Source organism: Amblyomma mixtum, chromosome 9, assembly GCF_055824585.1.
Source record: "Amblyomma mixtum isolate Tamu chromosome 9, ASM5582458v1, whole genome shotgun sequence".
Classification (NCBI taxonomy): domain Eukaryota; kingdom Metazoa; phylum Arthropoda; class Arachnida; order Ixodida; family Ixodidae; genus Amblyomma; species Amblyomma mixtum.
In genome coordinates, this window is record NC_143020.1 from 119670516 (window position 1) to 119686464 (window position 15949).

The 15949-nt window shown below is 47.5% G+C and overlaps 2 protein-coding genes across 2 annotated transcripts; one reads left to right on the top strand and one right to left on the bottom strand.

Moving 5' to 3' along the window:
• Nucleotides 1-3: 3 nt before the first annotated feature.
• LOC149330990 (atlastin-2-like) lies at nucleotides 4-10037 on the bottom strand. The gene is made up of 10 exons (XM_089559535.1): nucleotides 9705-10037; nucleotides 9435-9647; nucleotides 9139-9360; nucleotides 5655-5819; nucleotides 5547-5603; nucleotides 5417-5488; nucleotides 5219-5365; nucleotides 4240-4488; nucleotides 368-442; nucleotides 4-54 (listed from the first exon to the last, which is right to left on the bottom strand). The coding sequence occupies exons 1-10, from the start codon at nucleotides 10020-10022 to the stop codon at nucleotides 4-6; spliced, it is 1569 nt and encodes a 522-aa protein (XP_089415661.1). The 5' UTR covers nucleotides 10023-10037.
• Nucleotides 10038-14535: 4498 nt separating this feature from the next.
• On the top strand, nucleotides 14536-15237 carry LOC149330991 (uncharacterized). The gene has a single exon (XM_089559536.1). It carries the CDS (start codon nucleotides 14536-14538, stop codon nucleotides 15235-15237), a length of 702 nt encoding a protein of 233 aa, XP_089415662.1.
• The last annotated feature ends 712 nt before the right edge of the window (nucleotides 15238-15949 follow it).

The window sequence follows — 15949 nt, forward strand, 5'->3', positions numbered from 1 at the left end:
AATCTATCCTTCCCTGCCTTGGTTGACAAAGTTCTCGAACGTTTCGTCGATTTCCTGTAAAAACAACACAATGCCAATACACACGGTCACTTTTGCTGTTAACACTTGTTCTGTTTGCCAAGCATAACACATGCACGCAGAACGCAGTGTCTAGTAAATGGTTCATGGCCGGAATGATTTCGACCTGTTTTACACTTTTGTCATAGGGTCCTTCGGTACACAGGCGTCATAGGAAGCGGTAGAAAGCGTGTTTTGATCACCATTAAAGCCGCCTGACATTGTCTGCCCTACCTGGCCCAGATTCCCTTCCCAGAAAAGTCGCGAGTGCGCATTTTCAGTCCGCGTGGCGTAGTAGTTGAGTACTTACCTGCGGCGTGATGAGGTGAGGGTCATCGTTGGCCGGTGAAACAGGCGCTGCTGGTTCATTGCATTCTTTAGCTTTCTGAAACGCAAGCACAAATTTAATAACCTATGTCCAGCAGCGTCAGTAAACCGAGGGGCGCTTTCGAATGTTTAATGTTTGAAGTTTAAAGTTTATTTCCATTTCAGTAAGAAATGAGGGACCCGAGACAAAACGTGAACGTTAATTCACTTGACGGCGCTAGGGCCCCATTACATGGCAAGACAGCGAGGTGTCGATAATAACAGTTGTACGAGTACATTTACCCCACATTGTAGCTCTTACTGCACATAGTTCAGTTTTGCGTGTGTGTATTAAAGGTAAAGGCACAATGTGACTGATAAACATCATCAGCGAATAACAGCAATTGTGCATAGCAACAAACCCAAAAAATACAAAAAAAGACATAGGTGGAACCCACTGCAGGAAACCAGAAAAAAATACATTTGTGAGAGAAAGAATGAATGTGTTGTTTTCTTAATATTTTCAATATTAACTTTACTTCGACGAAAACAGTTTAACCGAGCGCGTTTGTTTCTATCGCCGCAATAAACAGTTCATTTAGAAACCACTTCACTTTGCTAACCCATCGTGTATGGCTTTGTCACCACCACGTGACAGAAGGGCAGGACGAGAGCGATTCGATCAACAATTCGAAGCGAGGACGGTGTTGGTCGAATATTTAGTGTAATCTTCCAAGGTGGAGTATGTTTGGAATAAGGGAGTAATTACTCATTGGCATCCACCTAAGCACAACCATCATCATCATCATCAACTTGACTATGCCCACTGCAGGGCAAAGGCCTTTGCTATGTCTCTCCACGATATACCCGATACGTCACTCCTCGCATTCGAACTAATTACGGTATGCAGATGACCTCGTGGGCTGTTTCGGTCTTAATTAATAAACTCCCATTTATTTACACCTTGTCTCAGGATTTCAAAACTGCTCGTTCATTTAAAAGCGTTATTAAACTTTACCTTCTTTCAACTGTTTGTATTTAACGCGGTTTTCTTATTCCCTATTTGCTCCATACGTTATGTTTAAGGCCTTGTCCGCTGTGTAGTGTTTCATGCAATGCGTGCCTCGTGTTTCAGTGGATGCATTCATTTTCCTATTTTGTGTTGATGTTTCTTTTTAAACATTGCCCCACAGTTTTGCTGCTGTAAACTTATATCTGTACTTATGTTTTAGAGCGCAACTCTTTGGCGTCCGTTCCTGGGTTTCGCGTCGTCGTTGGCGTTGTCGTCGGCGTCGGCCTCGTAACCAGCTCCGCCCCCCTTTCATCCGCAGCAGGGGTTGACTCACTATCGGCGTCAGCGGCATCAGTCAGTCGCTGCTATCTCTTCCCTCCTCCCTTTATCGTGTTGTCCGCTTGCTGCGCGCGCTTCTGCCCCCATCGTTTGCCGCTGGGTGTACACGCCGCCCCCCTCCCCCCTCTTCCTGCGAGTCTCCGGTTGTCAAAGCGCCGGCTCGAACTTAATTCCTTTCTTCGCTCCTCCTCCAATGCAACCCCTGTGCGGTGGCAATCAGAGAGCCAGATCGGTGGCGGCGGATCTGTATATGTGCACCGCCCGAGCCGAAATTGCCGCTGCCGTTCGCCCTGTGCGGTGGCAATCAGAGAGCCAGATCGGTGGCGGCGGATCTGTATATGTGCACCGCCCGAGCCGAAATTGCCGCTGCCGTTCGCCACTGCGAAATTATCTGCCAGTTCTTTCTGAGCCATGAGCGAGACGACCGATGGAAGTCCTCCGTCTGCTAAAAAAAAAATTCTGTGATAGCGCATACATGTGTTGCTCGATTTCTTTGCCTCAATCTATCGAAAAGGTGAAACAGCTTATTTGCTGCGCTCAAATTTCGCATTAGGAAGTAACGTAATCGTCGGTAATTTTTTTTTCTTCTTGTTTTTTTTGTTGCTTGGGGCCCGGGGCCCCGTCAGGCAGAATTTATTTGCCTTTAGCTCCGGGCTCCAGGGTTTTTGATAATCCGGAAATAAAATTCAATTCAATTCAACCCTGTCCTTTGCCAGTTGCGGCCATCGTATCCCCGCAAACTTCTTAATGTCATCCGCTCACCTAACTTTCTGCCTCCCCCTGCTACGCTTATCTTCTCTTGGAATCCACTCCGTTACCCTTAAGGGCCAGCAATTACCTTGCCTTCACATTACATGCCCTGCCCAAGTCCATTTGTTTCTCTTGATTTTGACCAGGATGTCGTTAACCCGCGTTTGATTCCTCACCCACTCTGCCCTCTTCCTGTCTCTTAACTTTTTCATTTTTCCTTTCCATAGCTCGCTGCGCTCTCTTCAACTTAAGTCGATCCGTTTTCGTTAGCCTCCACGTTTCTGCCCCATAGATGAGCACTGGTATGATACAGCTGTTGTATACCAATATCTCCCAAGAGGAAAGTATACAAGCGCAGCCATACGACTATACAAATGGCTGCAGATTGGGCCCGTGTCTGCGGACAGTTTTTGCGCATCGTGCACCCAAGTGCGTTGTCAGGAGTCGGAGTTTTATTCACTTTTTTTACTTTGCTGTCATATAGTTCCTCGGAGCCCTTCGTGAGCCTTCGAGGAGAGAACGTCTTGTAACCGCTACAGGGGGCACTCGCAGCCAGCCCGTCCGAGTGTTCGCGATGCAATCGAAGGCAGCTAATGAGCTGTTGACTGCGCATGTCTAGGTCTGGCGGACCTTCGACCCCCAACTCCAGTTTATGCATGACCTTTTGAATCATGGCTGGCAGAATTTTGATGCCCTTGTTAGTCCTGCTGGTCAGTTTCTCTGTCTTGTTCTTGTAATACCTGAGATGCATGAAAAGGCGGCAGTATCACAATACATGAACCTAGATTTTGGTGCGAATTTGACGGAATGCGCGCGCCGAGACACAGCTCAGAGAGGTCTGGTTCGCGGCAGCCTGACTAGGTAGTCCAGGCCATCGCTCTGAGCCTGACAGAGATCCCGCTCGGTGCAGACTCCGGACTCGTTCAGAGCGCGAGTATGCAGACACATCACTTGATCCGAGCTCCGGCCTGATTCCACAGTTTTACAATTGTTTAACGGTGTGGATTCCGAAAGAAGGCAAGCGTAGCAGGGGGAGGCAGAAAGTTAGGCGGGCGGATGAGATTAAGAAGTTTGCGGGAATGCGGTGGCCGCAACTGGCGAAAGACAGTGTTAATTGGAAATACATGGGTGAACTCTTTGCCCTGCAGTGGGCCTAGTGAGGCTGATGGTGATGATGGGTTTGAATGTGCAATATATTGCTGGTCGCATCGCGCGACCATATGTAAATAATAGTAAAATAAACGTTTGTAGCTTGAAAAAGGTATTGCCTCCATTCGTCCGAACGTGTCGCCCCGTGAACTCTCCCAGTTGAAGTCTTCGCCACACTTTTACTAAGGGCCGCACCCCAGCCGATCACCAGAAAAAGTTATCTCTCGTATTCTTGTTAAACTATCTTGGCTGATCAACTGTACAAGACAACCTCTCAGTGACTCGTGGATTTCCAGAGGGTGTTTTTGTCTATCTACACAGAGCGTCATTTAGTGGAAGAGGAACTGGAAGAAAAATGCTGGCTACAAAAAAAAAAATTATATTTACAAAGTAACCAACGATCCTTTTCATTTTAATATTTTCTCGTTTTTGGTTAGATACGTAGGCAGTAACCTAACTACACTGCTAGGCATTATCTGCGTGTGCCTGATATTCGCAAGGTAAAGGAGGGAACGCTCTCGCATTTTTACTTTCCTATCAACCTTTTTGTGTTATTACTTTTCTTCCTTTGAAGATGCCTCCTTCGCTCGGCTCACATTGATAACTGTGTCGAAAAAAACACGTACCTTTTGCGCTTCTCTCAGGCTCATGATGAGATCGAAGATGTGCATGCTTGCGGACACAAGCCCTACCGATCCGCACGCGATGGCGACCTCAGGAAGCGTCACGAACGCCAGGGCGATTTTCGCCGCACCTACACCGGCTGTCAGAGTGGCGTGCACGACCTTGAAGGCGAGTGATCCAGCGATGTTCTTGAAGGGATTCTTCTTGGTCTTCATGTACTGGGAATAACTTTCGAAAATCTCCTCGATTCCCTGCGGGATCATAAGCGCATGTTAAGTAGCATCGACTAAATACAGTAGAAATTCAATATACGACGTCACAATTGCCACGAACAAATTAGACTGAACAACGTTTCCATATGAAGTTGTCGGTTTAATGACGGCCAAAGAAGAAACATGGCGCGAAATGAAGACGCTTTCCGTGAAGAGGAAATTTGTTCTGCGCAGTTTCGCACGAATCAGAGCAGCGACATGGTGGCCGGGAAGTGTGTGGAAAAACGAGAAACAGCTGCGGCGCGGCAGTTGAACGGGCCTTTAGGCGACTACTTTTGGCTGCTCTTCTGTACTCATTAACAGTGCCCAGTCGTATCGTGTCTGCGATGGTTGCGTTATGTGCCAGAATCATAGGTTGGTTGGTTTATGGGCTTTAACGTCCCAAAGCGACTAAGGCTATGGAGACGCCGTAGTGGAGGGCTCCGAAAATTTCGACCACCTGGGGTTCTTTAACGTGCACTGACATCGCACAGTACACGGGCCTCGAATTTCTCCTCCAAAGAAATTCAACCGCCGCGGCCGGGATCGAACCCGCGTCTTTCGGGACAGCAGCCGAGCACCATAGCCACTGAGCCACCGCGGCGGCACCAGAATCATAGTAAGCTTGTGTTGAGCCAGTAACGTTCGGTTACTGGCTAACCGGAGGCGGCGCGTTGGGTCTAGCTTGACAAGTGGAGACGAGCGCGAACACGTGTGGAAATGAACCTGCCTTTGATAGCTTCTCCCTGTAGCAGTCTGCGAGCTTCTCTCCCCCCATCTTCGGGAAGTTTTCGAAGAGCTCTATAGCTTCCTCGCGAAGACGGTAGTGGTGCCCTTGCATCACCTCTCGGTCCACTGTCTCTTCCGCTTCCCACACCTGCATGAATCCATGATTTGCCAGCTTTCGGTGAACTTTGAGAAGCCTTACCTTCAACATCTTCGATATATACAAGTCTCGGGCTTTTTGCATCGCTGCAAGGTTGGTTCCGCACATCGTGGCCTGAAAAGGATGTCTGCGCATAGAAGGCAGGCTTTAAGTGGAATCTACGCTGACTTACCATGAAAATGGATTCCTGTGCAGGCACTCGGCCTTCTATGAATATGTTCACGTAAACCTGCAGGTAATATACTTTGTAACCCAGAGCAAGGGACGATCACTTGCTTACCTGAAAATAGGCCACCAGCTCGTGGCAAGTTATTTCTTTGTCATTGATCTTCTTCGCGAGCAGGTTCTCCGGTGCGAAAAGCGAGAGCACGAGAGTCTTCAGCTGCTGTTTGAAGTCCTCGTCGATGCTCGAGAGTCGGCCGTCAAACAACTTTTCGGTTGCTACCTGCCACAGCACAAGGTACACGAGAACACCATATAAATTCCAGATATTCTCCTTTAAAGACCGTTTTCGGTTCTACTGAAGTTAACGAAAATGCTTCCAAATGGGAATAAGTGGCTTGTCTATAGAGCATGCGCACCAGAATGCTTTATTTTTTTCTTTCTGCACGGAGTATTCTATTTGTTCCCGTATTCAAGGGAGGTATTTAGGCGTACAGTGGAATCAAATTTTTACACCCCTCGCATTCAGAGAACTACACGCAGGCGTAGTGGAAAAAGCTAGGTCTATGGCCCATAACCAGCTTGAAGCCTTAACTGTCGACTTCCGGCAGGGGCACTGGCATAGAATAAATGGCGTTTGTGCGCTATTGCCGGACAGACGAGCACATGACCCTAAGACACCGTCGCTGCCGCCGCTACCACTACGTACGCTTCGGTGGTCACGAATCTTCGAGGTCATTTGCTCGTTCGGGGGTTAGAAACAGCCAGAGAGGTCCTTTTTTTGGCCGATAGGGCACTAGAAAGGGGGACACTAGGAAAAGGGGTATCCATCGCGCTGAATCTCCGAGCGCTGCGCGAGGCTGCTCTGCGTGCAACGCGCAGTGAAAAAGCGGAAATGACTAAATGTTTTTTTTATAATTACGGCATATTCTTTCCTGGCAAATTCATCGAAGACAACAGTGCCGAGTAATTTTTGAAGCGGTGGCTCCACTCTGCTAGGTATAGCCGGGTATTCATGCAGGTGATGCCCAGGGAGCAACTTAAGCGGCAGGTGAGCCACCTAGGTCACGTGACCTTGCAGTGCCATCACAACCTGGCCATCAAATAGTGAGCAAACTGCCGACCGTGGCAGGTAGCAATTAAATTATTGATTGGTCGCTTGGGAAGAATAACCTGGGTCACATAAGGCCCACTACTGAAAGCACCTGCCGTTGCATGGCAGTGGCGCATCGCTTAACTGCGGCACCACTGCGCCAGGAGAGGTATGAGGACTCCCAGGAATCTCTGAAAATAAAGTAGGCAATGACTTTCTGCATATTTGGGAACTTACCCAATATGCTGTCATGCCACAGCCCTAAGGCGAAGCTTAAATGTCCCCTCCAACCTTTTTTTCGAAGAAAGGAAACGCTGTAGTCGACCTTGGCGCATTGAGGAGCTCTTGTCCCAGACCACGAAACAGCTAGCCGTTTGCAAGCCGCAAAGGAGCATGTTCTCAAAGATTCGCACACCAGCACAAATGTCATAGCAGTGCCATTAACCACTTCCTTCGTCACCTGTCGATATTTCGTGCTTTACGCCCTATTTCCCTCTCTTTTCGCTACCCTAACTCCTAGTTGACTGTACCCATAGGAAATAGGACGAAAATATGGTACCGTGTGCATGCATACTCATTCCAGACTCATTTTTGCAGCCGTGCTACTGGCGGAAACGTACAATACGGGCAGCCGGCGAATCAGCTTGGGTGACCCCGCTGCTCTCACGTGACCCTGCGTCACGTGCCCTTTGTGCCGTCTCAAGCGCGGAGGCAGAGGCGGCAGGAGTCATCGGCTTGAGGTCTGCTGATGCGGCTGAAACGGCCTGCATCTGGTGACAACAGATCAGTTGTCACCTTGCCGCTGTGACAACTTATCTGTTTACTTTCGGTTTTCGGTTTCCGGTCGCGTTTCCGGTTTTTGGAAGTGACTTCTGCCGTTGGTCGGAGGGTTCCAGAGCAAAAGTGTGATAAAAAATTACCGACGATTACGTTACTTCCTAATGCGAAATTTGAGCGCAGCAAATAAACTGTTTCACCTTTTCGATAGATTGAAGCAAAGAAATCGAGCAACACATGTATGCGCTATCACAGAATTTTTTTGCAGGAAGAGGGGGGAGGGGGGCGGCGTGTACACCCAGCGGCAAACGATGGGGGCATAAGCGCGCGCAGCAAGCGGACAACACGATAAAGGGAGGAGGGAAGAGATAGCAGCGACTGACTGATGCCGCTGACGCCGATAGTGCGTCAACCCCAGCTGCGGAGTTGGTTTCAGGGACAACGCCGCCGATGCCGACACAAACAATATGATACCCTCGCTTCCGCAGCGCTAAGAACCAGGTCTAGCCGTGGGAAGGTGGTCACGTATTCGTCGACGTGCCGGGGCCTACGTGAAATAACCGGCGCGTCGGCAACTGAAGAGCACCCTATCCGCCACACAAGAACAGGGGGGGGGGACCCTTTCCTCCTCTTTCTGCATGGCGGCGACGGTGTTCTATGCAGTCACGTTATCTTGACTCTCTAGGGGCGTCAGCGGCATCCAGCGGTATCAGTCGGTCGCTGCTAGCGCTGGGGGGATGAAAGGGGGGCGGAGCTGGTTACGAGGCCGACGACAACGCCGACGACGACGCGAAACCCAGGAACGGACGCCAAAGAGCTGCGCTCTAAAAAAAGCCATTAGCTAATTTCTCGACAACGCGGCCGCGTTTCCACGTAGAGGAAGGGTCGGTAGTGTTCCCGAGGAATAAGCGGATAATCTATCGGCCTTGCTTAGTTTATTTCTCGTAGGGTATGTCCTCTTAATATGACTGAGGAGCAATGCAGCCTCACAAGCTTTATTAGGAGCTCAGCGTAGACACTCGGTTCTATCGCAATTTAAATTCGATGCACCACGCTACGGCCGACTGCAACACACTGCGCTTCTATGCCTCAACGAGGCCTAAGCAGGAGCTCTTGTGGAATAGCGGTGCGTAGAAAGCAATGCCTTGTATCTCAGAAGTGCGCTGTATGCTTCACAGGAAAGTTTAATGTAGCTTGCTGAGGCATAAAAAGAAGGCATTCTGACCTCTTCTATCGGAGCATGCGTCCGTGAAGCAGCAGAAGCGAGAGTGGTGTCAGCGACGATGGTAACGAAGGAAGAGGCACTCGCCTCTATTATCACGCGGCTGTTCAGGGCAGACAAGACGCTAGCTGATGGTCCGAATGCCGAGAATGATGTTTTTCTTACTTTATTTTGGAATTGAGGATAGTTTATAGCAATAAATTTCATTGCAAAATGGAAGTTCAAAGAAGAAGGCTCCTGCTTTATGCTCTAATAATCGGCATCGAAGTAAACTAGCACATTCTCCTCATTTGTGCGCCATATTTATGGAATAAAGACTTCCACACATACGTATTAAATGTTAATGTCAACCATTAACACTTCAATTAGCGTTGATTTTTGTTTAGAGTGCCTGTTCGCTGTCTATTGCTTGAAAATATGTTTCAACAAATTTCTCACTAAATTAAGTGTTATTTCAGCGCTAGGTCAACATTCCCTCTGCCAGAAAAAAAAATAACTTTTGTACTCCACCTCTTTCCCTGGGTGCGGCATGAGAAAGCAGCCAATCTTGGAGAAAAAACTTCGTATTTTCTCTCGCACTTCCCTCAGCTCGTCGTCCTGGTCTTTTGGGGTTTCCAGTCGTTCGTCGAGCAGCTCTTTTCCGCCCTCGGCCCCGTAGGCTTTCTCATAAGAGTAACACCAGTCTCGCACCAAGACCAGCAGGCTCTGGAAAGGCTCTGTGCTCTCCGCCTCCTAGATCGTTCAAAGTGGAACTCTACATAAAGCCTTGAAGACTAGCCATATGCGACTGTTTCCGTAGTACATACCTGTTGAGCCACACAACCGTAGTCGGTGAATAGCTGCAGATGCTGGAGGTCGTTTTCCTGGATGTTCTGCGATACGTTGAAGACCAGCACCGAGCTCACCATGGCACTCAAAGCAAATACAACGCTGTGCACTTTGGTCGGGCTCTTGCAGTCGAATGCCCCCTGCGTGTCCATTAGCAGCACTGCCACCTCTCGGCCTTCGGATGTTTTGACCTGCACGGGCATCGGTCAGGCAGTGCCCAACGAGCCTTTCGGCAATTATCACCTTACCAGAAAAACCTCACTCCAGACCATGATGCCCATAGTGTGGCTTTGGCTACCTCCGCGCCACTCAAAGCCTTTAAGCGGAGCGTCAGGCTCGGCCAGCCAGTCTTCCCGGCCCATGTTTTGTAGGTAGCGAAGAAAGAAATTCAGCAGGAAGGACTTCCCTTTTCGGAAAGCCCCGACTATCGCCACCACCACCACGGGCTTGTCCTTCACGCGGTCGGTCAGCAGGACGCGTGCCAAAGCGTGTGTCTCCAGCTCGAAACTGCAGCCATCTGTTTTCAGGATCTGGACCTGATGCCCGCTCTCAGCTCCGTGCGCCATCTCACCCCCTGCGCACCGAAGACAAGAGCGGGTGATCAGCGCCTGCTCATGGCGCATTGCTAGCTTTTACTATATCCTTGACAGCAATACAACCGTTTGTTCTAATCCAATGAAGTTAAGCTACAGCCTGAGCAATGCGCGCGGCTGTAGGTTCATCAAAAGCTTGACGGTGACCTTATCCCGTCCTGGCGCAGTGCCCCGTTTATTTTTTTATTTTTTTTTCCCTGTATGTGCGCGCGATAAACGGGCGTTGTCCGCTTCCTCAGCGCGTTGCGAAAACAAGTTGCTATCGAAGGACCTTGTACCGAGCGCTTGGTCGGAGAGATGCAAAGTTCTCCAGGCGCCGCTACATTTCGTGCTTAGCATGCATCTCGACTCATGATTGTGATCGGGTGCTCCCCTGATATGCTTGGATATATTCACATCTCTCTCCAATGCACATCATCAGCCCTCATAACCATCTTTCTTCTGCTCTTTCCCTTCCCCAGTGCAGAGTAACAGGGGAGATGAGCCTTCAGGACAAACTTTCTCGCTCTGGTTCAAATAAACCTCTGTCGTCACCTTCATGCTGACAAATGGCCGAGCTTGACAGTGCCCACATCGGGAATTTCCACGGCTTGCTCACACATGGACGCGCTGTCGCACGTGAGCGTGCTTAACACATTTCACAGCACGGGCATCGCCAGATCCTTGGAGGTACTTTGTATGCAATGCCTCGTTATTCTTGCGTATTTCGCACAAGAAAAATGACCACTGGCAGCCGCTAGAAAAGCGTGAAATCTTTCGCCAAGATTTTATTATATAAAATAATGCGAGTGGCTAGTTCTATATGGATGATGTGAAGATGGGTTATAAGTACGAAAATTGCTATGCTGAATGTTTATTGCATTAACACATAACATATACAGATGTTCTTTCGCCTTCTGAATAGTGAGGGTTTCCATGCTCGCTCATATTGGACATTTCAATAAATTCCAGTTATGATACACAAGTTGTTGTTATTGATACTAATCTGGTACACAAAGTACAGTCTCGCTCACAAATTAGGCCGCCATTTCCTGTTGAGGGGATTTGCGGCCTTGTAATCGCTTCTAATGCACGGCAATATTTTCGCCTTTTAGCTGACGGAGGATCTACTGCCCTGCGTCGACGGGAACCACCATTCTGCCTGTCCCATACGGCAGACCTATCACTTGCTACGATCGCCACGAGCCATCATCTGGACTGCGCACCTGGATAGCGCAACTACTTCCGTCACCGCCCGCAACGCACCGCCCGGCTATAAGAAGACTGACCATCAACCACAAAGCGGGATTTGCGGCCTTGGAATCGCTACTAATGCACGGCAATATTTTCGCCTTTTAGGTGAGTGTGAATCTGTAAAGAAAAGTGTATATTCGACTATCTTTGGCTGCAAATCCCAACTGAAGTGTATACCTGTGTACTGTTAGCTGTCAACTGATGGGAGTCGACATTTGTACCTACCGCGCTCGAATAGGCGTTTTTGTTGCACGCTGTAGAGTGACTGAAACGTGCTCTCCTGTCTGGCTTCGGCCTGGAAACGTTAATGTCCACCTATGCTTGGGCGGCCGTCTAACTCCGGTTCTTTTTTGTCTAGCCTACCTGTTGTTAACCGCAGGAGATGTTGAAACAAATTCGGGCCCTGATAATGTAGCCCTAGTTCTAACTATTGTCCAAGAAATAGCATCGTCCAATGAAAAGTTTCACAATGACATTTTAGGAAAATTGAAAGATGTTCAGTCGAGTGTTATGGAAATCAAACGGCGCCTTTCTAAATTAGAAGACAGCTCTGATACTGTCAGCAATATTTGCATGGAAGTCAATAACCTTGGTGTGATGTTAAAAGAATCTCAGGGTCAACTCAAAACCATAGAATTAAAACAGATGGAACAATCAAGCCGAGTTGTTGACGACCTGAATAACAGAATGCGTCGAAATAACCTACTTTTCAAAGGCATACCTGAGAACCCATCAGAAACATGGAAAGATACAGAAAAATGTGTCACCAAATTTGTGTCCAGACACTTGGGAATTTCTGCAGGCGAAATAGAGCGTGCACACAGATTAGGGGAAGAAAAATCCGACTACGTTCGTCCCATTATCGTTAAATTTCTAAATTTCAAGGATAAAAGCAACATACTGAAGAATGCATCCAAGCTGAAAGATGTTGAATCGCCACGTGTGTGGATTGAGGAGGACTTCGCGCCCAGAATGCAATTCATTAGGAAGAAGCTGAGAGACTTTGCTCGGGCTAAGCGGCAGCCTGAAGAAAAATACAAGCTTCTGTACGATAAGCTCCTCCTCAACAACACGATGTACTGCTTCGACAGCGTTACTAGCGAGGTAGTAGCTCTTCCTAAGCGCAATAAGCCTACCGAAAATGAGTGACTGAAAGGTGCACACCGGAGATCTTCTTTGTAAATTTTAATATCAAACTTTCGTAGCTTATTTCACAAGCAAGATCATCTTTGTTCTTATGTAGAATCATGCTCGGCAGACCTTGTGCTCGGCACGGAAACTTGGTTATCCGCTGACATTGCTGATTCTGAGCTATCTTTGTCAAGCCATTTCTCGATATTCCGGAAAGATCGAGTCTTGTCACGTGGTGGCGGGGTGCTAATCACCGTGAAAAAGAACTTGCAAGCGCATGTCATTCCTACAGATTCTTGCCTCGAGGTTTTGTGGGTAGCACTACGTCTATCACCTGCGGTAACTTGTGCCGTCGGGGTCTGCTATCGCACGCCTGATTCACTGCAAGAATTTACCGAATATATATATGAATCCTTAAATATTGTACAAAATAAATTTCCGCTGTCACCAATATTCCTAGCCGGCGATTTCAACTATCCAAATATTGACTGGCGCAATGGGAGGCCCCTGTGCGGCACAAGGAAAGGTGAATGCCAGAATTTTCTAGACATCCTTTCCATGTTCAACTTGCATCAAATTGTTTCTTGTCCTACACGCGGTGGTTCGCTCTTAGATCTTGTATTGACCACAGAACCAGAGTATACGTCAGTGAATGTACTAGACGGTGTAAGTGACCATAACATGCTACACTGCGAATTTACAATAGCCAAGAAAAAAGCAGAAAGCAAGAAGAAACTGATATTTGACTACTCAAGAGCAAACACTGACGCGCTGATCGGTGACCTGGCATCCTTTTCGATCGAGTTCATGCGTACATTTAGTCTTCACAATGCAAATAAGAACTGGACACTTTTTCGCGACAAACTGATTTCGCTAAAGGAAACATATATACCAAAAATCGCCATTACCGAGTCGACACAAGGCCTCTGGTTCACAAATCAAGTAAAGCGCAATATAGGCAAAAAGAAACGACTATACTCAAAGGCGAAACGGTCGGGCTCAGTGAGCGATTGGGAGCTTTACCGCGAGCATGAGAGGTCATGCCAATCCGAAATTGCAGCTGCCAAGGACAAGTTTTACAATACGGACATTTCAAACATGCTTCAAACCAACACAAGAAAATTTTGGAAAATTATTAATCCCAACTACTCAACACAAGCATCAATATCTTTAGCAGACGAAGGGGAACTTAGTTCTTCGGCCGAGGTCGCAGCGCATTTTAATGACTTCTTTTGCTCTGTATTTACTGATGAGACTCCGATACCAACTGATCTTCATTTTCCGACCCTGGATTCCTGCATGCCTGACATAACTGTCACTCCTGAAGGTATATCATCCGCCATTGATCGCCTTCCGACAAACGCGGCACCTGGACCCGACGGCATATGCCCCAAGTTACTTAATATAGCTAAACCTGGAATTTGTTCTGTTCTTGCATCTATCTTCCAACAATCTCTCGATACAGGATGTGTCCCAAGCGATTGGAACGTTGCTCGCGTCATCCCTATTTTCAAGTCTGGTGAACCATTAAATCCCACAAACTATAGGCCTATATCATTAACTAACACATGTTGCAAATTGCTGGAACACATTATTTCATCAGCTATTATGAATTACCTCGACCGACAATACTTTTTTTTTCTTCGTTAACCAGCATGGATTTTTGCGCGGTAAATCTTGCGAAACGCAGCTATTTGAATTAATTACCGATGTTCATCATGCCGTTCACTCTTTGTGCCAAATAGATGCGATATTTATCGACTTCAGAAAGGCCTTTGATAAGGTTCCACATCAGCGCCTCATTAGAAAACTTGCATGCTTAAATATAAACACGAAGGTTGTCAAATGGATATCTAATTTTCTATCAAACCGCACCCAGTCCGTTTTCGTTAATGACCATTCATCTCCACTTGCCTCCGTGAAATCTGGAGTGCCACAGGGTTCTGTGCTCGGACCAATATTGTTTTTAGTCTACATAAATGACATCAGTAATAACCTGTGCTCTACAGTCCGTTTATTTGCAGATGATTGCGTGGTATATAGACAAATCAATAACCCTACGGATGATTATTGTTAACAAGGGGACCTCATAAATCTCGGTAATTGGTGCAGAGACTGGCAAATGGAGATTAATGTGTCAAAAACGAATGCCATCACATTCACGACGATCAAGCCGGAGTCCTATACTTATAGTATAAACGATGCCCAGCTGGAATCAGTGTCCAACATAAAGTATTTAGGCGTTCATTTATCATCCAACCTGTCATGGAACCTTCATATAGATATGACGCTCAGCAAGGCATCCAAATCGCTTGGCTTCATTAGGCGCAACTTGCATCTGGCCAACTCGTCTACAAAACTTACGGCATACACTGCATTAATCCGCTCAAAACTCGAATACGCGTCGCTTATATGGAATCCACATCAGACCTATCTAATAAATAAAGTTGAATCTCTTCAAAACAAAGCTGCCCGGTTCATCGTAAAAAACTACTCACGCACAGCAAGCGTATCTGAAATGAAAAAGTCTCTTAACTTATCTCTGCTCGAGAAACGCAGGTTGCTTCAGCTCATGTCCTTCTTTCACAAACTTTACCATAGTGATTCATCATTTTCTGCGTTACACGTAGTACCAGCTAACCAAGTATTTCCGCGACTGGATCACCAACACAAAGTACAGCCCATTTTCGCCCGCACAAATCTGTTTTTTCAGTCACCGCTTCTTGTTGCAATTCGCAACTGGAATCAGCTCCCGGAAAACGTGGCGTCCATCACTGACCACGTCACATCTGCCGACAATCTGAAGTGCTTCCTGGGGCTGTGAATGTTGTATGAGCCGCATATATCTACCTGTTTGCTTCATGTTCGAATTTTGTGTGCACTCGCCTGTTTGTGTATTTTCTCCGTATTCTAAACTTTTATTGTACCCCCCCCCCCCCCCCCCCCCCCCCTATGTAATGCCCACACGGGCCTTTAGGGTAACTGAATAAAAAAAAAAGTGACAAACTGATTTGATTTGATTTATTGCGGTTTAACGTCCCAAAGCGACTCAGGCTATGAGGGACACCGTATAGCAAAGGGCTCCGGAAATTTCGACCACCTGGGGTTCTTTAGCGTGCTCTGACGTCGCACAGTACACGGGCGTCTAACATTTCGCCTCCATCGAAATTCAGCCGCCGCGGCCAGGATCGAACCCGCGTCTTTCGGGCCAGCAACCGAGCGCCGTACGCACAAATTAAGTGGCAAACTCATTTTTTACTACGATATTATGAGCGATTCCTAAGCTCATATTTCTTATGATGCCGTACAGTCTCACATTACAAATAAAGCTTCGCTAATTGTTTTTTCTTTCAAAAAGTGTTTGCGGGCGGCAAAGGATGCATTCAGTGGTGTGGGGCTCCGTAATAATTTCGACCAACCGAGAATTTCAACTGCCACCGATATTTCGGCACACGAATGTTTTTACGTTTTGCCGCTACAGAAATGTGGCATCGGACTGGTGCTCGGCACCAGATGGTCAATGCCTCTGAGTGCTA